The sequence below is a fragment of the Cygnus olor genome, chromosome Z (genome assembly GCF_009769625.2).
Source record: "Cygnus olor isolate bCygOlo1 chromosome Z, bCygOlo1.pri.v2, whole genome shotgun sequence".
NCBI lineage: Eukaryota > Metazoa > Chordata > Aves > Anseriformes > Anatidae > Cygnus > Cygnus olor.
Window position 1 is genome coordinate 28,330,787 of NC_049198.1, and position 23,906 is coordinate 28,354,692.

Below are 23,906 nucleotides of genomic sequence, written 5' to 3' on the forward strand. Positions count from 1 at the left end.
ATACACCTGATGAGTGCAACTTGTAAGTGCCAAAAATGCCAGCTGAAAGCAAAAGTAGCAGGTGAATATCTTAACTGATACAAGACTTATCTTGCTGAGAAATAATTTTTGTTTTTTGAAACTGAATTCTGTTTTCACTATTTATCATAAAAGTAGATGTTCCACGTGGTTAAAGGTCCACAAAGTTTTTGTAACTAAAGAAAAAATTCTTGTTTCCTTTCCAAACAAGAATTCATGTAGGTGCTTATTTTTATTTTAATCAATGTAAACAATTTGAAAGAGAGAAAAGTGCTACTAGTCTTGTTTATCTTAAGAGAATCTCTCTGTTAAACTCTGACACGTTAATGACTAAAATTTTTCTAATTGCAGGCTCATCTGGCATTTACTGTGCTTTTTCTCTTCAACAGAGCTGAACTTTATCGGGCCTCAGGGAAGTTTGAGCTACTTGATCGTATTCTACCAAAGTTACGAGCTACTAATCATCGTGTGCTTCTTTTCTGTCAAATGACATCACTCATGACCATTATGGAAGACTACTTCGCCTTTCGAAATTTCCTTTACCTGCGTCTCGATGGTAAGCTGAATGAAAACAGAGAATAAAAAAGTTAGGAGATGGCATGCTTGATTAGTTTGGGTCATGGGACACCTGGGTTCTCTTCCTAGTATGCCAATGCTGTAATGTAACTATACAAAAGTACAAGCAGGTTCAAAAATGATTCAACAAATCCATGAAGGGAGTCTGCAAGGGTATTTGTCATGAAGATATGGCTACAGACCACTAAGCTACACTATACTAGAATTCTCCCTCTTCTTACAGAGAAGTTACTGAGCAGGGTGTTATTTTGCTTCTCTCAGTAGAGCTGATCTTAAATACTTCTCTGTCTCCTTGTCTCTTTGACTGTTTTTTGTTTGTTTGTTTGTTTTTCATCGGTTTAACCTGCAAGCCATTAGACTGAGGGATTGTTTGGAAGAGCGCTCAGGTCTGTTCCTGGAATGCAGATTTTGTGGGGATCTACAATCCATGGTCCCAGTCTGTTGTCGCTGCCTAAGTTGCCTGAAAATATTCTCATGATGAGGGGTGTTAATGCCAATGTTTTGGCCAGATTCCAGTGAAATTAATTGGTTGGTGCCTATTTAGAGTACCATTGCCATTCTCCACAGGATAGCAGAATTTGAGTTTCAGGTAAAGTGGTACCTACAGATTTTTTCTGAATTTCAGAGGAAGGTCAGTAGCCTCAATTATATCTCAATATGTAGATACGCTTTATTACCTGTAAATGCAAAAGGGATTTAGAAACATAATGGAGAAATATCAAAAAGAAAATAACTAAGAATTGCAAATCCTATCTGAAACTTAAACCTATCTGAAAGAAGTTTCAGTTTTGGAATTCTTCCATGTTGATGGTCTCTGTCTCACACTGACCTTCTTAAATAATAATTACTTTTTACTTAATGTATTTATCTCACAAGCTATAGTATTATACAGAACCAGCAGCATTTATCAGAATTCCTTTTTTAATAGAAAAGGAATTATATAAGAAAAATATGAAGAACAGCATGAGTAAAATGAGAGTTTAAGGTCTTTTGACTATTCTTGTTACAGCATTTTAAGTTGGCTCTTTGCTTTAGGTTTTATTTGGCAAAAAAAATAATGTCGAGAAGTATTCTAGTTCTTTTCAAACATGACTAAACATAAACTTCAAAAACTGTTATCCTCAAATGTAAATCAGGGTTATAAAACTAAAAATCAGGGTAATGAAACTAAGACACAAATTAACTGTTTTGGAGCATCACAGGATGTCTTTGTCAAAACTGGCTGAAGTATATGGTAACATGCTAACAAAATCCTCATTGCATCTCTGACCTGCACATGGTCTGATGCTTCCATTTAAGACAGCTGAATTATAATACATTTAAAATGTTATATGTTACCATACATGATGTGTTTTAACATGGAGTCTTTCAAATGATAAAATGTCAATAGCAGTATGCAGTATGGTAAATATTGTTCCTTTTTCTTATTCTAAGGTTTTGCTCATAATTAATTAAATTGAGTGAGATGAACACTTCTGTCATCTTTTCCAGTTTTATGATTACAGATGCCTTCTATACTGACATGTAACATATACATGTAGGTTCTATTTACTTGGTGTTTTCTCACATAATGTGTTTTCTACCTAAGTCGTGTACTTCTTAAAGAAATGGGTTTCTGTGGGCCAGCGTTTCTGCTGTGTGACTGTACTGGATTCTGCCAGGATGGAGTTAACTTTCCTCATAACAGCCCATGTAGTGCTGTGTTTTTCATTTGTGGCTAGGCAGTGTTGATAACACACCAGCGTTTTGGCTGCTGCTGAGGGGTGCTTGCACAGTGTCAAGGCTTTCTCTCCAAACTGCCCCTCCCACCCAGCAGGCTGGGGAGTGAGCAGGAGATGGGGAGGGGACACAGCTGGGACAGCTGACCCAAACTGACGAAAGGGATATTGTGTGCCATGTGACATAATGCTCAGCAATAAAAGCTGAGGGAAAGGAGAAGGATGCAGGGACATTTGTGGTTATGGTGTTAGTCTTCCCAAGCAACCGCTGTGTGTACTGAGTCCTGCTTTCCAGGAAGTGGCTGGACATCTGCTTGCTGATGGGAAGTAGTGATTAAATTCCTCTTTTTGCTTTGCTTCTGTGCGCGGCTCTTGCTTTTAGTAAACTGCATTTATCTCAACCCATGACCTTTACCATCTTATTTTCTTTCTGTGTCATGTTGAGGAAGGGGATTGAGAGCAACTGGGTGGAGGGTCTGAAAGTCAGCCAAGGTCAATCCTCCTCAGTAACAGAAGAACTTCATCTTCTGTGTTACACATGTATTTATACCTGATTCAAGATAGCAGACTCTTTGGTTTTCAGCTATAGACAGAAGTTTAAAAAAATATAAAGTAACTGTTGGACCAGGCTGAGATGATTCATATATAGTTTTGTCAAAACACATGAAAATTCATCCAGTTTCCAGATTTGCACAGTTCTTGGTTTTTGCTTAGAATTTCATCTAGGTTTTTACCGTGATTGAATTCCTTTCTGTCTCTCCCTCACCCATAGTAAACCATTATGCTCAAGATACGACATATTAAGAATTTTCAATCCTTTCATATCACTGATGGCTCTTAAGGCAAACAGTGACATTTTCATAAATCTCTGTATAAACAACTTTTAAAAATACTTAGATGCTGAACATATTAATCAAAACTAGAGGCCAGAACATATTAATCAAAACTGTGGCTCTGTTGTGGTTGTGTATAATAACTTCAATTGTAGTTTATATGAATCATAAAAAGGTGTAACAATGTTTGCTGACATTTTAAAATCCACTTTTGAAATGTCAGAAAAACAACCAAACAAAAAAAATGCTTGAATATTTAGCAGTCCTTCTCTCAGGTGTAACAGGTAGTCAGATGACCAAAACATCCATGGAGAGTGTTTTATTCTGTATTATAGTAAATAAGCAGAGATGTCAAAGAGCAAGTGAGCTAAAATTTCACTTCTACATGTACCCTCAGGATCTGACATTGTGTTTAGATTATTTTAGTTCACATTGTTGTTATAGAGTGTTTTTACTTCTTTTCAGGCACAACAAAATCAGAGGATCGAGCTGCTCTGTTGAAGAAATTTAATGAGCCTGGGTCACAATACTTTATCTTCTTGCTGAGTACAAGGGCTGGAGGGCTAGGCTTGAATCTCCAGGCTGCTGATACTGTTATAATCTTCGATAGTGACTGGAATCCTCATCAGGTTATTTTTATTTACTTATATTCAAGCAATTTGCAAAGAATTCATGATGCTTTTTTGGGTTGCTTCTTTAGCTTGCATATATATACTCTGGGGCAAACAGAATAGATTGAGGCCATCACAAAGTGCTACATTGAGAGGAATTAGTAAGACAAACTCCTACAACCAAGAAATGCTTTGGTTTGAAGTAATTCTGTGTCTATGTATATATTTTTTCTGAGTCTCGGGGAATCCTCAGTTAGGGTTCTGCACCAGTAGTACGGCTGTACTTGTTCTTTAACCCTTAGGGCATTAACAAGTATCTCCCCGTTTTGATTCTTCAGTAGGTTGCAGTATTTTAGTAAAGGTTGTACAGAGTGCTGCCTGTCTCCAGCAGTTAGTTAATGGCCACATGAATACAGCAGTCTTGGTCTGAGACACTGAACTTGCACTGTTGCTATAGGTGGATAGAGGTGAGTACAGATCAGCAGACAATGAGGGTATCAAACTACTTCAGCTTAGTTTAAAAAAAAAAAAAAAAAGAAAAAAGGAAGATGGTCTTTGTTGCTTAGTGCCGTTTTATTTTTTTTTAAACAGGGTTTGAGAAGTTTGGAGCAATTACATTTAAAGGCTTCAAAAACACCTTAGAAGGCACTTCATTCTTTGCATTTTTGGTTATCTCTAGGTCACTTCTAAAAACATTTTTAATGCAGTGTCCTGTATATTTCAACAGTTAGATAGCAATACGTCCTTGCAGCAAAAATTACAGAATGTTCTCTGTAGAATCTAGTGAACAGATTGCTGAACTACAAAATATATGCAGTTTCACTTCTCTTGTGGTTGGGAGTAAATTGTTAATTTTGATAAGCAGCATGCTAAAAGCAAATACTTCTGTTGTTTGCTTATTTTTTAAGCACTTAAACAGCATATTTCCAGAAGTAAAACCTTCTATTTACTCACTTCTGTGCTTCTGAAAATGGATTACATAATTTAATACTGTAGGTTTGTCTTGACTGTTATAAAAACTTCACATGTACCTTTAAATTCCAGCAGCCACATTTCGTGGGTTGTTAAGGGCATTGCAAGAGAGAAGAGCTAACAACAGTAGTAAGAGCAAGATGTTGGAGTGAAATGGCAAACTCATTGTCTGGTTTCCTCTTTTTTCTACTTCAAAGAATTTCTGTTTTGTGAGGTAGCACAAAACTGTAGTAGCATTTTGAATGTAGGTACCCTTCATTATCTGATTGCTGAAACAAACACATTGAGAGTAGGATTTCATGGATTTCTTTTTTCTCCAAAGAAAATAGATACAATTTTGAATTAGTAAAAGTAGTTCTTTACCAAACATCTACAGTGTGCTTTTTACTTCTGCCATCTCTAAGTACATTCACCTGAACAAAAACTAGTGGATTCATGGTGTTCTAAAAATAATTTAAGATCATTTTTAGGCTGTTTTAACACAAATATTTTAAGATAAATAATAAAAGCCTATTTCACAGATAACTTTCAGTTAACATCTTTATGAATTAGTAACTGCCTTTTGTTAGATAAGTTTATATATGAATTTTATACAAACATACTTGTTTTCTTTTCCTGGAATCAAGAAATGTTTTACTTCAGGGTTCATTCTGGCTTGGAAGGTCACAAACTTTGAGTAGAAGAGAAAAAAATAGATACTTAAGCCCTTCTCAGTCACTGCACATGCTTGCAGGAAGTGTTTAGCTTACTGTACGTGCAGTGTGTGGAGCAAGTGCATTTTTTTTTCAATTTTTCTCCTTGTCTGGGTCTGAAGTAGTTTTGGGAAACAGAACAATCGGGAGTGAACTATGTGAATTATGGTGGACTGTGGTTTGAGTACTTCCTTTTTATGTCACATTACTCAGCATTGTAATGTCCTTTAAGCAGAGAGTGATTTGAGTAGCACATTTATATAAATCGTTCTCTGTGTTCTTTGCCTCATAGGACTTGCAGGCCCAAGATAGAGCTCATCGAATTGGTCAGCAGAATGAAGTTCGAGTCCTGCGACTGTGCACTGTGAACAGTGTGGAAGAGAAGATACTTGCTGCTGCAAAGTATAAGTTGAACGTGGATCAAAAAGTTATTCAGGCTGGAATGTTTGATCAGAAATCTTCAAGCCACGAAAGGAGGGCTTTTCTACAGGCTATACTGGAGCATGAAGAAGAAAATGAGGTAAAACGTAGTTAGAAATAATCAGTAAGAGGATGTTTCAGGGGAAGCTTACTCTTTTCATCAATTTCAAAGATTGTTATCTCCTTCAAAATTAGAACTGTCAACATACTCTTATCATCCAGTCAAAGAAATAATGTTAGACTATGTAGTGGAATTTTCAGACATACTGAATAACTAGGACTACGTAGTTTCAATCATGTAAGAGCCTGCTTGCCTCTGCTTTTTCATTTTGGGTCCTGGGTAAGATATAAGATCTGCTTTTTGCTTAGAGCAAGCCAGCAACATAGCTGTTTCTTTCTGGTGCTATATTCAAACTGGAATTCTAGTTACAACTTTCTCTTCAGGAAACAATTAGTTGTCTCAAAACAGCTATCAAATTTTTCTTTATAAGAGTGGGAACTGAGATTGTAGAAACACTAATCATTTATCCCGTTGTGTTCTTCTTTGGAATTGGGATTGTGGAATTGTAAGCCCCTTCTTCTGCCTGTCACTGATGATTGTTCTCTTGCTGTGAACAGTGTTCATAATTTGGATCAGCACTGCATTTGGGATAGATAGTATAAATGTATTATGTTATACTGGAGACACAAACACAAAAAGTCCCATGCTGCAATGATTTTCCCTGCCTCAAAAAAATGACCTCTGTTGGTTAAAGACTGCAGAGATTTCTTGCCTTTATTTTGCCTCTCAGTATGGCTCGTACCATCTGAATATGGTACACACAGAAAGAAAACAAGATTCTATAGTCTGTTTCATAGTCGTCTTTCATTATGTGATGTAAAGTTTCAAAGACCAAAGGGTTTACTTCTTCAATAATTAAACCTTTTGTATAAACTCCTTTTTATGTTGTTGTGCACACAGAAAAACCTAGTACATCATTAAGGAAAGTGTTTGCTATTTTGTACCTGTTTTAGTATTTTTCATAAGAAATGAGTCAGATTGTCTGTTTCATAAGTAATGATTATTTATGTGTGAATGCAGAAATGGTATGATGTATGTGTACTATTTCTGACGAAACCTAAATTCTCATATAGCCATCACCATCTACATGAAAGTATAAACTTTGAAACTGGTAGAAATCTTTTGGCAACCCTGTAGATTTGTTTTTAAAATTGAGATCTTTCTGTTGTATTTTCATGTACAAAATTCCATAGAAAATATTTATTTTAAAATGTTTCAAAAGTTCAGGACTGCAGTTCAGGCCTACTGGGCATGCCTTATTTGATGGATGACTTTAGAGCAATTTACTTTTTGTGCATTTTTCAAATATATTTGGGCAGACATGCACAGATTTAAATAATGTTTGCTTACTATAACCTGGTATCAGTCTTTAAAGCACAAATTGGTGTTATAGTATGACTCCTAAAATGATATACTTTTTTATTTTTTAAATGACTTCAGTAACATTTAATTGCTCAAAGTGTATTTGGACAGTTTTTATCTCTCCTTGTGCTTGTTAAGCGTAGTCATACTTAGTAACGGGAAATTTTAAAAAATCTAGTATTCCCTGTCTGGTGCTTAGGAAACACCTGAAAGGGAATATATTTGCAAAATTGAATCAATTCTGAAAAAAACTGAGGCATAACTTACCTAGAAACACATTTTTTTGTTTGTGTTGTGTGTCCCACATAATGCATTTTCTCATGATGACTAGATCTCCAGTATCATGAAGGAAGAGATATTACCAGGTGGTACATAAATTGCTTTGGAGTTGCTCCAGTCCAATAAATTAAATAATAAAATTCTAGTTGATAACGTGTTTCTTCTGAAAATCAGATTTAGCAGTAGACAAGGATGTTAGAGCCCACCAAACTGAATTCCAAATGCAGAATGACAGACAACAATTTTTGAGATTACTGTTTTGTATGCTTTACTGATTTATACTTTAATATTTGAAATTAGCTAGGTACGCTCATTTACAAAAATAGGTTCACATAAAACCCTAGAGGACTGGTCTTCTAACAGTTCATCTGATAATTTTATTAAAATATACTGACTTACAAGAAATAAACTGTACATGGAGTACTCTTTTTAGTTGTCTAAAAATCTAGAAAACAATTGCATGGTCTTGATCATATTAATTAGCTGATTCTAATGACTTGCCTAAACTGTTTCTTTCAAACTTTGAAGTGGTCTCTTTTTTCTTCTTTATATATATGACAATTATTGCAATTATTTTTTTAATAACAGTTTCAAAGATCCATTACCCATATCCATAAAATCAGGCATATAGATCAGTAATATAACCAAACACTTTTGACTCTAGCTTAACATTGGTATCCTTCATACTGGGCTGTTAAACAAATTTTGTGGCAAGATAGATTTGAAAAATATCAAGTTTGTTTGAAAAGGATTACTGGCTAGGCAATTAGAGATTAACTGTTCTAACATACAATTGCTTAAAATACTGTGGAGAATAATTTGAGCTGGTCTGTCATCCATATATTCTGTCTAAGAACACAGGTTCTAAACATGTTTTTATATACTATTTTTTCATTAATTTCTTTTTTCTTTTAGGTATGTTTTCTGTTGCTGAAAATGTATAGAATTTCTCTGTCCAGGCTGCTTAGAAGTATTTGGCAATAGTTTTGAAACAATTACATTGTCATTAGAAAATGTTACAGCTCAGGCTTTTGCTTTTTTCTTTTCATACAAGCCTTTGAAAAGGTGTAATATGAAGAGCATTTACCTCATATGAGATTCCATATGGACTGTAGCCATAATGAAGATGCTGTCTGTGAAAATGTTTTTATTGGAACAAACAGTTCTGATACTTTCACAGGTGAAAGTAATGAGTAATGGGATGATTAAAACAATTCATTGCCTTATCATTATTAAGATGTATTTTCACATGCATAGGACACACTGTAGATTAGACAAGAGTAATGCAGTATCAGGCACTTAATACTAATTTTGTGGCTTCATAAACTGGCTTAGACTATTGAAAGGCTTTTTTGGTTTGTAATTCTTTTCATCATCCTTTCAAAATCCTGATCTGACTTCATAACTGTCCTGATTTCTATTTCTGTACAGTTCTGACTGTACAGAAAAGTACAATAAAATTAAACTGTAGAAGAGACTTTACACGTCATCAAGTAATTAAAAAAATCAGTAAATGCACATACACACACATGCATAGAGCTGCCCTAGTTCAGACGACAAAGACTTCAAGCTGTTTCTTACACTCTTTTGAAGGATTTTTGGTGATTTGCTATAGATTATGCCATTTTCTTAGGCACAGGATGCTTTTAACTTTGAAATTTCCTGTATTCCCCTACACCTCTTCTTCCTGTTTCCTGTCCTACACAGAAACACATTCTGTATATATTCTGAGGTATATATACACTTACAAAATACATGTGTGAGCTTTAAAAAAGCAAAAGCTTTCTTCCAGATGTTTTGTGTTTGAAACATGAAAAAAAAAACCCTGAAGGTTAAGCTGCTACTACAACTCACTGTCTTACATGTTATTAATAACAGAAAAAAAAAAGCACAATGAAAACAAAAACAGAAACAAAACAATATCCTCAAAATAGCAGAATAGGTCTTTGCCAAAGCTTTAAAGTAAAATTTCTCTGTAAACAGAGACTATGCAAAACTGCCCAAACACTGAAACATTTGAGGGAGTAAGAGGGATTGAATTTGCACCACCCTGCATTGGTCAGTCATTGCTTCTTCACTGCAACAGCATTGGAGATAAAATCTGAGTGTCAAATGAGGTAGATTGACAAGAAAAAGTAAATCTCATCAGTTAAAAATTATTAATATCAAAAGAACTTTGACCTGCAAATATGGACTAGCACATCTAATAAAGAGATTGCTTAGTGACTGGCTAGTTAAATATTTCCATGCTAAGCGAGCTTTAAACTTACATACCAAAGCTTTTCACTCAGGTATGAAGAGCACCATGTTCTGCTTGTACTTTCTTTTTAGTTCTTCTAAATGCAGCATCAAATTCTCCTAACTCTTCTTTTTCCTTTGCTCTCCTTTTTACTCTTCTTTCCACTTTTAGCATAACTAGATATAAAAGAGAGATCATTTCTGTGTATTTAGAAAGATACATTTGAATAATATGAATGTGTGACAGATTATTAGAAGGTACTTGATGATGGAGAATTTTTTGTTGGCAATGGTGTTCTTAAAATCTATTTGGTAATGTAATTCATTTAGTAATGGAAGCATACAGGCTCTTCAGGAAGGACAGGGAGGGGAGATGAGGAAGTGGTGTCACGCTGTATGGTATTGACCAACAGGAGTGCCTGGAGCTCTGACTGGGGATGGATGAGGAGCTGGCTGAGAGTTTATGGGTTAACATTAAACCGAGGGCAGGGACGAGCGACATTACAGTGTGGGGTTCTGCTACAGGCCACCTGACCATGAAGGCTGAGCTGATAACGGCACTCTGAAGACTGGAGCAGTCTCACGTTCACAAGCCCTGGTCCTCATGGGGACCTTGAACCACTGCAATATCTGCTGGAGGGACAACACAGCAGAGCATAAGCAATCCAGGACATTCTTGGAGTGCATTCATGATAACTTCCTTCTCCAAGTGATAGAGGAAACAAAAAGGAGAGGAGTTAAGCTGGACTTCATTCTCACCAATAAGTGGGGACTTACAGGGTTTGTGAAACTCAAGGGCAGCTTTGGCTGAAATGACCATGAAATGGTAGAGTTCAAGATGCTTAGGACACCAAGGGGGGCACACTGCAAGCTCACAACCCTAGACTTCAGGAGAGCTGACTTTGGTTTCTTCAAGGATCTGCTTGGTAGAGTACCATGGAATAAAGCCCTGGAGGGAAGAGGGGCCTAAGAAAGCTGGCTAAGGATGACCTGCTCCAAGCTCAAGAGCAATGCATAGCAGCAAAGGGAAGTCAGGCAAAAATTCCAGGAGGCCTTTGTGGATGAACAAGGAGCTCCTGACCAAACATAAAAAGGAAACCTGAAGAGGATGAAAACAAGGACAGGTAACCTAGGAGGAGTTCAGATAAATTGTCTGATCAGCAAGGGATCAAGTTAAGAAAGCTGTAGCCCAGAGAACTGAATCTGGCCAGGGATGTCAAGGGGAACAAGAAGGGCTTCCGTAAGTGTATTGGCGATCAAAGGAAGACTCAGGAAATTGTGGGCCCTCTCCTGAATGAAACGGGAGACCTGATTACCTGGGATACAGAGAAGGCTGAGGTACTCTATGAATTTCTTGCTTCGGTCTTCACCAGCAAGTGTTGTAGCCATGCTTCCTGTATCACAGAAGACAAAGGCAGTGCTGGGGAGAATGGAACTGCACACTGCATAGGAGAGGATCAGGTTTGAGATCATTTAAGGAACCTAGAGGTGCACAGGTCCATGGGGCCTGATGGGGTGTATCAAAGGGTCCTGAGGGAATTGACAGATGAATTTGCTAAGCTGTTATCCATCAAAATATTTGCTAAGCCACTATCCATTAAAATATTTGAGAAGTCTTGGCAGTCTGGCAAAGATCTCAGTGACCGGAAAAGGTAAAATGTAAGTCCCGTTTTTAAAAAGGGAAAAAAAGAAAACCTGGGGAACTACAGACCACTCAGTCTCACCTCTGGACCCAGCAAGATCATAGAGCAGATCTTCCTGGAAAATAGTGACTGCCAATATGGCTTCACTAAAAGCAAATCATGCCTAACAAGTTTGGTGGCCTTCTACAATGGGGTTACAGCATCAGTGAATAAGTTAACTAATATTAACTACCTGGTCTTGTGCAAAATATTTCACACTGTCCTGCTTGGTATCCTTGTCTCCAAGTTGGAGAGACATGGATTTGATGGATGGACCACTTGGTGGATAAGGAATTACCTGGATGGTCGCACTCAAATTGCTTTAGTCAAGGGCTTGATATCTAGGTGGAAAACAGTGATGCGTGGTTTTCCTCAGGAGTATTGAGACTGGCGTTGTCAAACATCATTGGTGACATGGACAGTGGGATCAAGTGCACCATTAGCAGTTTTGCACACCAAGCTCTGTGGTGTGGTGAACTTGCTGGAGGGAAAGGATGCCAACCAGCGGGACCTGGACAGGCCTGAGAGGTGGGCATGTATGATGAACGTACAGTCAAAAAGGCTGATGCAAGGTCCTGCACCTGGGTTGGGGCAATCCCGAACATGAAACAGGCTGGAGAATGAGAAGACAGAGAGCAGTTCTGCAGGAAAGGACATGCCGGCTCATGTTGAGCTTTTCGTCCACCAATCCACCATTTCGTAGCCCAGAAAGCCAACCATAACCAAAATAAGCATAACTCCAGAGAGACCTTATAGCAGCCTTCCAATATCAAAGGAGACCTACAGGAAAGCCGGGGAGGGACTCTTTGTCAAGAAGCGTAGTGACAAGACGAGGTGTAGTGGCTTTAAACTAAGAGAGGGTAGATTTCAATTGTATATTAGGAAGAAATTCTTCACCTTGAGGGTGGTAAGGCACTGGAACAGTTTGCCCAGAGAAGTTGTGGATGCCCTTAGGGCAAGGCCAGGCTGGATGGGACTTTGAGCAACCTGGTCTGGTGGGATGTGTCCCTGCCCATGGCAGCGGGGTTGGAACTGAGTGATCTTTAAGGTTCCTTCCAACCCAGACCATTCTGTGATTCTGTGATATCTACCTGGTTGGCAACATGATTATTCAGACTAATAACATATGATGCAGTTGGTGCTATTACAGTTTCTGCAATGGGATCCCTTTTGTGTGTCTTTTTTTTTTTTTTTAAAGGTCACAAGTTACTCTATTTAAGGTGAAAGGAAGCATGTGAAACTTTCATGGGGGTAACTTTCTTCACTGATCATAAAAGATGCAGAAGAGATATGTAGACTTTTTTTCTGTGAAGGAGCATTTGACTAGGAGTGAGAAGAACTGTCTTGTTTTTCTAGTTTCTTATTTCATGATTAAATTATATGTACCTTAAGTTACAAAAGTGGTAGGAATTGAGTTAATAAAAATTGTACTCTTTTCTGAGGTGAAGATGTCTTATCAGTGGTGAGAAAATTGGAGGTGTGGGTATAGACACAATCTTTCTTTTATTTATTTTGGGGAAAGAAAGAATGCTATACAATTTTAGGCTTTATTTGCAGCATTCTGTACTCCCATTTCACTAAATAACGAACGTGAATTTTCATTAAAAATGGTGTGTCTGCAGCATACTATAATATAGGGTCAATAAGCCCTATGGTGGAACCAGTCTGTAGCTTATATTAACCTGTTGTCAGGTTTGAAATGTGCTTTCAAAATAATTTAGAGAGGGAAAATTAACATTCTGGAGCCTGGTTGTATTAAAATGGTTGTGATAGCTGTTTAACTTCTTAGTTGAATTCTAGACTTCTGATTTGTTCTTCCAAGGAATGTTTCTGCTTTTGTGAAATAATTATTTTTGTCTGAAGACAGAGGTTAGCATCTCACTTTGTAAGCAGCTGATGATCAAGAGAAAGAGGGATTCAGCAGTCTTTTTTTTTTCCCAGTCAAGTGACAGGGTGGTGTTTTTTTTGTTTATTTTGTGTTATTTTTTTCAATCTAGGGCCATTTTCAGTCTCCTTGCTTTGACAGCAAAGACCTCATTGTACAGAATGGTACTTCTGAGGCAGTACTGGAGAACATCAGAACAGAAGTGCATGTATTTTAACTGAAGCACTAGCTGTGCTTCTGACCCAGGAAAACCACAAACCAAAATTTCCTGGTTACATGTTTGCTCATTTCCTCATTCTCAATTTATGAAAGTGGTAATAAGTCCCAATTGTCTCTTATGATGTCTATTTTGCATTACTTCTGAATTGCTGAACGTGTTAAAAGTTTTAGTTTTGGTCTGAGTGTTTCATATGCCTCCTGACAGAAGGAGGGAGGCTCAGTACAATGCTGACATGATGCAGACTGTTGCTTCACGTTGAACGTGAAAGCTTCTTTCCTAATGCCTTTATCCATCTGTGTGACCAGGAGGAAGATGAAGTTCCTGATGATGAGACTCTGAATCAGATGATTGCTCGACGTGAGGAGGAATTCGATCTCTTCATGGTAAGGATATGATCATAAGTAGAATATCTTTTCTAGTGTTTTTAGAAAAGGTTTTAACCTTTTATCATGTCAGTGTTGGAAAACCTTGTTAGAGGAATAGTTTTATTTACTTGCATTGTTTATCTGAGGAAAGAAGAAAAATCTACTTAAATGCAGATTTCCTCACAAGACAGACTTCAGAGATCCTTGCAGACAGTAGTGGAACAATGCCAACCTGGAGGAAGATTCTGGCGTGACATAAGACAGTTTAAAATTGAAAGTCACTGTTTGGCTTACTAGTTCTACGACATGCTTTTATTTTTTAGACATTTCTTCTCTCTTTTGTGCTATGATATTGGCAAAGACAACTACAGGAACTGAGCAAGATAGTAAATTAGTAGACTGATAGTGCTGGTCTCTGTGAGTTAGCTGGGGTTTGCTGTGGTTTTGTCAAGGGCTGTTAGCTTCATCTCTTCTGCAGCTTCATCTCTTCTGCAGCTTCATCTCTTCTGCTATAGAACTGTTGAAAAATTACCAAAGTAGAGCTAGTGAAAGTGATTCAAATGTGGGGAACTCATTTTATATTAGTACTTCCCTTCTTCTTAGAGCTATTAGAACATTAGAGGAATAATTGCTAAAATGTCAGAGTAGGCATGGCTTTCGCATTTTAGCATCTGTTTAATGTGATGGTTGCTGGTGGATTGGTAACTTTAAGAGTCACTGTCACAGCAGCAGATAAATACTTAAAATATTTAAGTACTGAGGAGAAAGTACCATCCCCTCTCATTCTACATAAGCTTCTTTTTCTGCAAGATTGAACAACACAGACACTCAAGTGTGTGAATGAAAGTGTATCAGGAGGTGGTATCTACCAAAACACCATTGATAGGACCACAAGTTCTTAATTTCTTGGTGTCTGCTCAAGTACTCATCTGTAAAACATGGCTGTGACACAAGTGTTCAGGGGCCATTCTTATATAAGTAACTGTTCTTCAAGGGCACAATTGATAAAGGCCATATTCTCCCACATGGTTGTGCATGCATTTTATCATTGCTGTGTTGTCAGTCTAGTCCTTTCACACTAAGGTTAATTTAATGTTATCTTAGAAGAACTGAAATCCCTGAAGATAGGCTGCATGGAAAAGAAGTGTTTAAAGACATTTGTCTTTTTACACGACAAAAATCAAGATGTGGCCATTTGATCCAAAACTCAAAAAGACTAATTTCAGCCAAATTATTGGCTGATCCCCTTTCTGTTCTCCATCACAGCTTGTTTGTACATGTACCATAGGATTTTTGCTGCTACTGTAGCTGTCCTCTCTAGCTGAATGTACAAGGTGCATAGTGATCAATGTAAACACTGTTGTACCGGAAATCCAGGCAAAAAATAAGTAGCCTGAGTTCTGTGAAAACAGATTTGCTGTTGGAAATGGTTTCTTAGTGCATTCTCTTCAGATCCAGAAGGAAAGACCTAATCCTTGAAGACAAGTAGCTGACTAGTTTACGGCTGTTTTCCAGAAATTTCCGTGACTGTCCTTTTGGATTTCATTCAAAGGTTATTTACAGCCATTCAAGCAAACAGTGAAGGGGCCTAGACTGAAGACAGTTTTAGCATTGCATGTGCTTAATTTATGTTTATCATATAAATCTATATGAAAGGTTTTAAGGGAGGGTAAAGAACTGGTAGTAGGTAATAAAAATTCGAAGATGCAGAGTTAATGTGCTTTGAAAGTCAGGGATTTGAAAATACTGAAGATAGAAGCATCAAAGTTAAATGTTAATGGCTAAGAAAAAATATTAATTGTTAATTAAAAAAAATTTGTTTTCCATTTATTAGAAAAATCTGTTCAATTATAAAAGGAAAGTCTGAAAAACAAGTTTGGCAGCCAATTTTGTTTGTATTCTTTTTATCAATATTTTAGGTTGTACATAGAGCATAAAGATAGGTTTGTGTTTTCCTTATCTCAGTGTTACCCAGGCAGCTTTATTCCCTCTGTTGAGGTTGTGCAGATGTAATCAGAATGCAGCAAACTACGGTATCCAGGAAAAAAGTGTTTTGGTTTGTTTATTGAACTAGGCTTAGAGGTGCAAAAGCATGTGTTTTCCTTATATCAATTAAATACGATGTTTATCTGAAGTAACCAGTTCCAAAACCATAGGTGAGAGAACAGATCGATTTCTCAAGAAGCTGAGAAACCTTTTTTATGCTGTCACTTTTCAGGTTAAAAGTATTCTTTGACATAGATCCTTAGAAATACCTGTAGAGTTCACCATGTATTTTTAGCTATGTACACAGAAAGAGGATGTGTGCAAGTGGATTTTTTTCCCATGCCTTTTGGTGGCTCCACGTGCATAGGTAAAAACTCTAGATAGCCCCAGATCTCACAGTTGTCCTACTTTTGCATTCAATGCAAATTATGGCATTTCTAGTTTTTCATCATGTAGTAAAAAGTGTAGACAAAATTCAGAGACAGAAGTCAGTGTTTCAATGTAACCTGTACAACTCTTGTCATTTCTTAATAGTGTGCTTCAGCAAGGGTTACTATTCCTGGCAAAATTCATAAATAGGAACAAAAACTTTAAGTTATCTTTTGTTTAAAGATTCTTGATGTGAAAGCTTCCTATGAAGTGAAATTATAGGCCTGTCAGAAAAATGGGTGCTAATACTATAGTTGTGCTGATGGAATTTAACTCCTGGAATCCAAAACAGCAATACAGCAGCAGTTGGCCGTATGAATCGGTGGTTTTAAATTGAGTACCTTGGGGTTTTATTTTAAGGAATCCTGTATGACTCTTCAATAGGTGTATTTGAAAAGGATATACTTATCATCTGATTTAGACTGTTCAGGTAATCTAAATGAGATTCACGGGAGCATAGGAGCCTAGGTCAGCATATAGTCAGTAGAGAGAGATGGATGCTTTCCTGGAAGGACTATAAACCACCTCACTGATGAGTCCACAGTAGTTCATTAGAATGTATTCTGAGTATCCATATCTATTTTATGAGGTAATTGCTCACCACACTTGAAATGAATTTGTGATTATTTCATTTTCAGCTTAAAGTCTTAGCACAACATTATACTTCTAATATTCTTAACACTTTACCTAATCTTACATTATATTTTTCTATGTGATTTGACTTTTTGCGTAATACAGCAGAAGTAAAAATTCTGTGTTTAAGTTAGTTGGCTTTCTGGCACTGAGTAGGCAATCTTTTCTCCGAGTTTCTTAATCTTTCTCGACTCTTAAAAGGTGCTATTAGAAAAAAAAATTCCTTCCTCTGGTATTCAGATTCACTAAACTAGTATGTTGTCAGTTATTCTTCTTAGTTAAGTAATAAAAACACCTTATAGGGATGTTGTAAAGAATTATTAGTGTTCACAGATCACATTTATGAATACAAAAAAACCACAAAACTTGTGTAAAAAACGAGAGTTTTTTAACTAACATCTTCTTTGTGTTCTTGTGATCTACTTTGTTTTGCTGTGCACTTACTCCAGCTTAAGCTAGCTATGAAGTAGTGAACTTGACTGAAAATCAACTGTCAAGTGTAGCTACTTCTTTGTATAGTTGCATTTTAGAAGTATTTGGGCTGATGGAAGGGAAATACCTGTGACGGACTTGGTTTAAAGTTTTTGCTATTTTTAGATAGCTGGGAATTTCATTGGTTCATTTAATAGTTGCTCTTATAACTTTTTTTATCCTTTCCCAATTGCCATTACAGCGTATGGACATGGATCGACGTAGAGAGGATGCCAGAAACCCCAAGCGCAAGCCTCGCTTGATGGAGGAGGATGAATTGCCATCCTGGATTATTAAGGATGATGCTGAAGTTGAAAGGCTCACATGTGAAGAAGAGGAAGAAAAAATATTTGGAAGAGGATCCCGTCAACGCAGGGATGTGGACTACAGCGATGCTCTCACAGAGAAACAGTGGCTGCGGGTAGGGTAACTCCTTTGTTTTATTGTATTTATTTATTTATTTATTTATTTTTGTCTTTCGCAGTTGAAGTTTATTCATTTTCTTATGTTTTTATTGAAGATTGCACAGTTGCACAAGCGACAGCACAATATAATAGTTAAGGCCTACATATGACTATTATTCAGCATTTGCAACTATGTTCAAGGCGTTAGTAACTTCTAAACTGTTTTGATGAAACTTGAGTCAGTGTTACTAAATATTGAATCAGAACTGTGATAACTTTCTACTGCGACTATTCTATCGCCATGGATCTGTCTTTAGGTACTTTAATAAATGTTGTCTTTAATATACATTCTTTTGCAGTGGAGAAGAGTGGTAATCGGTGTATATTGAAGTTTCCTGTGCTGTAGAAGCTATATTTTTTAACTTTTTTTAATAGCTGAATCTTAATCTTGTTAAGAATTTGGAAGCTCTCACAGAAGTCTTTTTTCCTATCTCGGTCTTTCATTTCCAAGTCCTGAGCATTTTTTGACTCCACTGAGGTCAAAAATGTTGAGAAATGATATGTTGCTTGAATTTAAGACCTAAAAGTAAAGATTCCATGATTTTTTTACACTTGAGAATTCTTGTATTTTTCTGCAAAATACATGTCTATTGAATTCTAATACACATGCCTTTCCAGAGTGGTAAGGAAGTGAAGGAAATATTTTCAAAACCAGCAAATTTGGTAATGCTATGATTTCTAAAACGTATTAGTAAAGTTACTGTATGTGCAAAACTAATCTATGTGGTTTGGCATAGTGTATTTTGTTGTAAAATAATTAGAGTTGATAACAACATGAATATAGCTTTTGTGTATAAAGATGGGTCGAAATCTAGCATACTTTAGTTACAAAAGTGGTTGTGAGAGTGCACTGTGAGACGCTGTACTAAGAGCTGATCCAGATTCAGCTGCTGGGTGTAAAGTTTACGTGAACAAAGTTTTGAATTACACATCAGCAGCAACTTGATGAAACTAGAGGAATTTTCAAGTAGTCATTGGTGAAGCAAGACCTAGAAACATGAACTCCCCTCTGGATTCTTCAATACTTACCCTTTCCTACAGTAGAAGTGCTTACAGTATAGTGTGTATATATATATGTGTGTGTGTGTGTATGTATATAAATATATATATATACACTCAATGTCATTTTAACTGGTTATTTTCAATGACAGAATACTCTGGCTGTGGCACATAGAATTTAGCTTGGACTTCTGTGCTTTACCCCTTGGTTTGCTTCTAAAGTTCACCTTCATTTCTTTACTGTTGAAAAATATCAGCCCTCAACAAGTCGTCTAATCCATCCTTGTACTCAGGGCAGATTCAGACTATCCTATGTCATTTATAATAGATGTTCATCTGGTCTGTTCTCCAAAGCCTTCTCTAACAGTGAAGTTAAAACTCTACGGAGAAATATATTTAACTGTTAGTTTTCCTTAATATTTTTAAAAATTTTCTTACTGGATTTTAAACTGATTAGTACTTGTTCTAATGACTGAGGTCATGCTAAAGTCAAGGTGGTATGCAGACTATCCATTTTTCAACATGGCTTGTTATTCTCTTTAAAAAAAATCCTTCCTTCTCCACTGAGTTGTTAAACGTGTTTTCAAATTAGCTAAGTAAAAGCTAAGTCAGATACGTTTTGCATTGTGGACACTACTGTGACTGTTGTATACGTGTTTTAACTTAAGTCCTTTTCAGGTAACATCTCTACACTTGAGAGAGTATTGAAACAAATGCAGTTGTAGGAACTATTTTTTTTTTTCAAACTCTTTATTCAAATGAATCAGATTTTTAGTGTTAACAATCTTATGAAGGTTCAGAATTAAAAATCCCCCTTTGTGTGGATACTGAAAATCTAAATCAATTTTCCTGAGTTTTTGCATCTGGTTTTCTTGTGTGTGTGTGTAAAACAGTTCTTTGTTAACAAACATTGTCTTCCCACCACCAACACTTCTTAAAGAAATGAATTTTTTTTTTTTTTTACTTTTTCTGAAGTAACAGCCCTGGAGAGCTGTGGAAAAAGATATAATAATAATCTTGTAAAACATTTTCAAGCAAGTCTTTAAGTAAATAAAACTACCATAGATTGTTAATAAGCTAATTTGTAAATCTGTTAATTTGTACATTGTGCCTTTGCCCCTATAATTTTTAAGTAAAAAGAGAATTATGCATATTGTATGGACAATTTGAATTAGTCATTCCCCGAGAAATGCAGTGAACTACTTATATCAGTAAAACTTGAAGAAAAAATAAAAGAAGAGCCAATAAATTCAAATTAAAGAATGGTACTTTATTTCATAACACACCCTTTTACCCATGTATCATGCCACTCTGCAGGTACTGGATAATTCTGCCCTTACTGCAGTGTTACAGAAAAACAAGACTTGTTTATTAGCAGCAAGGGATGTCCCTTATTTTTTCTCATGCTGTAGCTGCTGCTAATGGCTTTATAGCTCTCTTCTCATGGGCCTTTGCAGAACAAAACTTCGCATTTCTGACTAAATCAGTTTGCTAATATCAATATGCAGCACTTGAGCTGTCTCTCTGTTTTTGTCTTTATTGACAGGTTGACTTCATCTCTTCTTTTCTAAGCGGTTTTAGCTCAATCAGCAGCCAAGCTATACTGAGGACATCAGCTACCTGCTGCTTCTCAGCTAGACCCTGATCCTTCTACTGATACACCAAACACTGAAGAGTCTAGTTAGGGTCCCACCTACATAAGTGTAAGCTTCATAGCAGATCCGTAAAGGAAAAGTAACACCTCAAGGCCAGTATGCACACATGTATACTGTCAAAAGTGTCAGCTCTGTCCTTGCCAGGAAGTCAAGTACCTGATTTGGGAAGCAGGAGACAAAATGATTACATAAGCCATAAATATGAGCATACACAGTATCTGGTGAGACTGTGCTGCTGCCCTGAACAACCTGTAATTCAGTAACAGACTCTCAGGCAAGCTGTAAGAAACATCATCACTAGCTGTCGCTGCAGCCTGCTGCTCTGTAGCTGTTGACATGACAACCAGATTCCCTAAAAACAGGAGGGAGGAGTTCACCTCTTCTGCTCTTAGGAAGCATTTATATTCTGGAAGTATATTATGCTCTGATAGATTCTATCACTGCACCACTTTTATCAGGACTGCAAAATATTTTGCTGGATCTCTAGGCAGATTATTTCTTAGAGGGTTATAAGAGTTCTTCTAAGGTCCACGTTGCTTAGGATGGTCTTCAAGACTCAGAGGACATTTCTTTGAGACACTGTGAAAAAGTGCATTTGGCCTGCTGATCAAGGAGCTGCTATACTGACCAGTTTCCTGTTCAACGTATTTTTTTTCCCCATCTGGGATACTTACTGTATCCTTGTCTTCATTCCAGTACTATCAACTTACGCAGAGATACCAAGACAGTTCTTTCCTGATCAAGACAGTTTATCTAGTTCTCATGTTCTTTGTCTGTCATCCTACAAACCCTTAATCTGAGGCTAAATCTCGGGATTCTGCTTCTCATTCAATTTAATTGCTGGCTAGGTGACATGAACAAAGTTCTGTCTTCTTGTGCAGTTGGTTTTAAATAGCTTTGTATATTGGCCAGGGAAACATGTTTGAGTCCAAAATGAGTACTGTCTGGTTTACCTCCTGCACAAATGCAAATCCCCAACTACTGCAAACTACTTGTTTTGCTGATCTAAAAAATCAAAGTGAAATTCAAGCATTTAGTCTGTAATTAGTCACTCTTATTTAAAGAAAACCGGTACTAGAAGAATATCTGGTGAATACAGTTTAATGTAATTATGACATAATTTTTATTTGCTTTCTTCTTTATGTTTACTAGCTAGGGTAAAAAGCATTTTCAACTATTTTTTCATCAGCTGAAACTTTAAATGACTTTTTGACTTTACATACTCTCTCTAATAGTCTTTTAAAAGATAGGTCCTGCATCACAGGTAGTAAAGTTGGCCCAGCTTATTACAACAACTTGATATAAATTACTAAAAAAAAAATCTAGGTTTTGTTGTTGTTTTCTAAGACAGTTTTGCTTTTATGTATGCACACTTAGAATCAGTACTAAGTACAAATGCCGGATTCCATACCTGGAACAGTGTAATCCTGAATGTAATCCTATGAGGAGAGGCTAAGAGAGTTGGGACTTAAAGCTGGAGAAGAGGAGCATCGGGGGGGATCTTATCAATGTGTGTAAATAACTGAAAGGATATATAGGGAATAATAAGGGATAAAGGGATAAATAACTGAAGGGTGCAAAGAGGATGGAGCCACGCTCTTTTCAGTAGTGCCCAGTGCCAGGACAAGAAACAATGGGCACAACTGGAACACAAGAGGTTCTGTCAGAATGTCGGGAAGCACTTCTTTATTATGTGTTGGTGATGGAGAACTGCCACAGGTTGTCCAGAGAGGTTGTGGGGTCTCCCTCCTTGGAGATCTTCAAAAGCTATCTGGATATGGTCCTGGGCAACCTTTTCTAGATAGATGTGACTGAGCCAGAGGGTTGGACCAGATGACCTCTAGAGGTCATTTCCAATGTCAGTGATTCTGTGATGTACTTATAGGCTGGGGGACAAGTGTCTGGAGCTGGGGGTTTTGTTTGGTGGTAAGTTCACTGTGAGTCGACAACGTACCCTGTCAGCAAAAAGGATAAACCGTATCCTGGGATCCATTTAGCACAGCATAGCTAGGTGGTCAAAAAAAAATTGTCCCACTATTGTCAGCATTGGTGCAGCCTTACCTTAAGTATTATGTGTAGTCTGGGGCTCCACAATATAAGAATGATATAAAAATACTAAAATGTGTCTAAAGGAGAGCAACAAAGATGATGAAGGGACATGAGGGCAAGATGTATGAGGAGCAAGTACGGATACAGCATAGAGACCAGGAGACTGGGGGGTGACCTCATTGTGGTCTATAACTTTCTCATGAGGTGTCAGAGAGGGAGGTGCTGATCTCTTCTTTCTGGTGACTAAAGTTATCCCTTCCATAGCCTAATACTAGCAAGGTGCATTAAAAGCAAATGTGGTCCACAAAAGATCCAAAAGATCTAGGACTACACTGTCCTTTCAAAGGACTGATCTGTTGAGCGTGCAAACCCGGCCATTATACCAGATATTTTTCTGATTTAATTGGTAGGGTCTCAGAAGAAAAGGGAGGCAATGCTCTTTGAATGAAGAAAGGTTAACTCCTGAAAACTTAATAGTAGTAAAAAATAATAATAATAAAAATCACCATGTAGTTCCCATTCTGAAGGAGTGAATTTTGATATTTTTTTTAAGAAGAACAAAAACAAACATGAAAGGTCTCTCTTTAATACTAAGCATTATGAGCAGCAAAACAGTTAGCCACATTACCTGTCTGCCAGGACAAATAACCATACAAAGTATTAATATCCTACCTTTTTCCAGAACAGAAGAATTTATATTTTTAAATATCCATATCCAATTTATATTTTTAAATTACACCCTGTTATTCAAGGGGTGGGGGGGGGAAGGTAAATTGGCATTTTATAGTACAAAAAGTTCTCATTAGTATGGAAAGACAAAGTAAGCAGCAACAGGAAATACTTGTCTCAGGGCTGGAAAGAGAAACCATCCTACTTTATTAGAGGTCATATAAATGTGTTTCTGATTGAGTTTTATATTCATGGTGTCCCCATAAAAGAAACTGTCTTCTCTGAATGTGAGAGAGTAAATCCTTGGCATATAGTATAATTCCTGTATTTGGGAATCTTCTGTTCTTTATTACTGAATGTCTTTTTGACATAAGTGCAGCATGTTTCCTCCTCCTTAGAAAAAAAATTGTCTGTCAGCAGTGAAAGGAATATAGTCATTACCAAAAATACTTTGTTTATAATGTCTAAGCTAATTAAGTGGTGTAGCAAGTAATTAAAAATGGAAAAAAAATACTTTCAGAAGGACGATAAAATGATATGGCCCACCAGTAGATTTATTTTAGACCACAGAAGGAAGTACCTGGAAGCAAAACCTACATTTCAACATAAGCTGTAGCAA

At 36.8% G+C, this 23,906-nt stretch overlaps 1 protein-coding gene across 7 annotated transcripts in view; it reads left to right on the plus strand.

Moving 5' to 3' along the window:
* SMARCA2 (SWI/SNF related, matrix associated, actin dependent regulator of chromatin, subfamily a, member 2) overlaps window positions 1-23,906 on the plus strand; it is a 124,413-nt gene that overhangs the window by 71,240 nt on the left and 29,267 nt on the right. For 6 of the 7 annotated variants that reach the window (XM_040539934.1, XM_040539932.1, XM_040539938.1 and 3 more), the window contains exons 24-28: window positions 408-574; window positions 3,611-3,774; window positions 5,713-5,940; window positions 13,873-13,950; window positions 17,654-17,872. In XM_040539934.1, the coding sequence (XP_040395868.1) occupies window positions 408-574; window positions 3,611-3,774; window positions 5,713-5,940; window positions 13,873-13,950; window positions 17,654-17,872 (856 nt within the window). Of the gene's footprint in view, window positions 1-407; window positions 575-2,530; window positions 2,636-3,610; window positions 3,775-5,712; window positions 5,941-13,872; window positions 13,951-17,653; window positions 17,873-23,906 lie in introns of those variants that run through there. The other variant, XM_040539939.1, reaches the window with a different exon arrangement.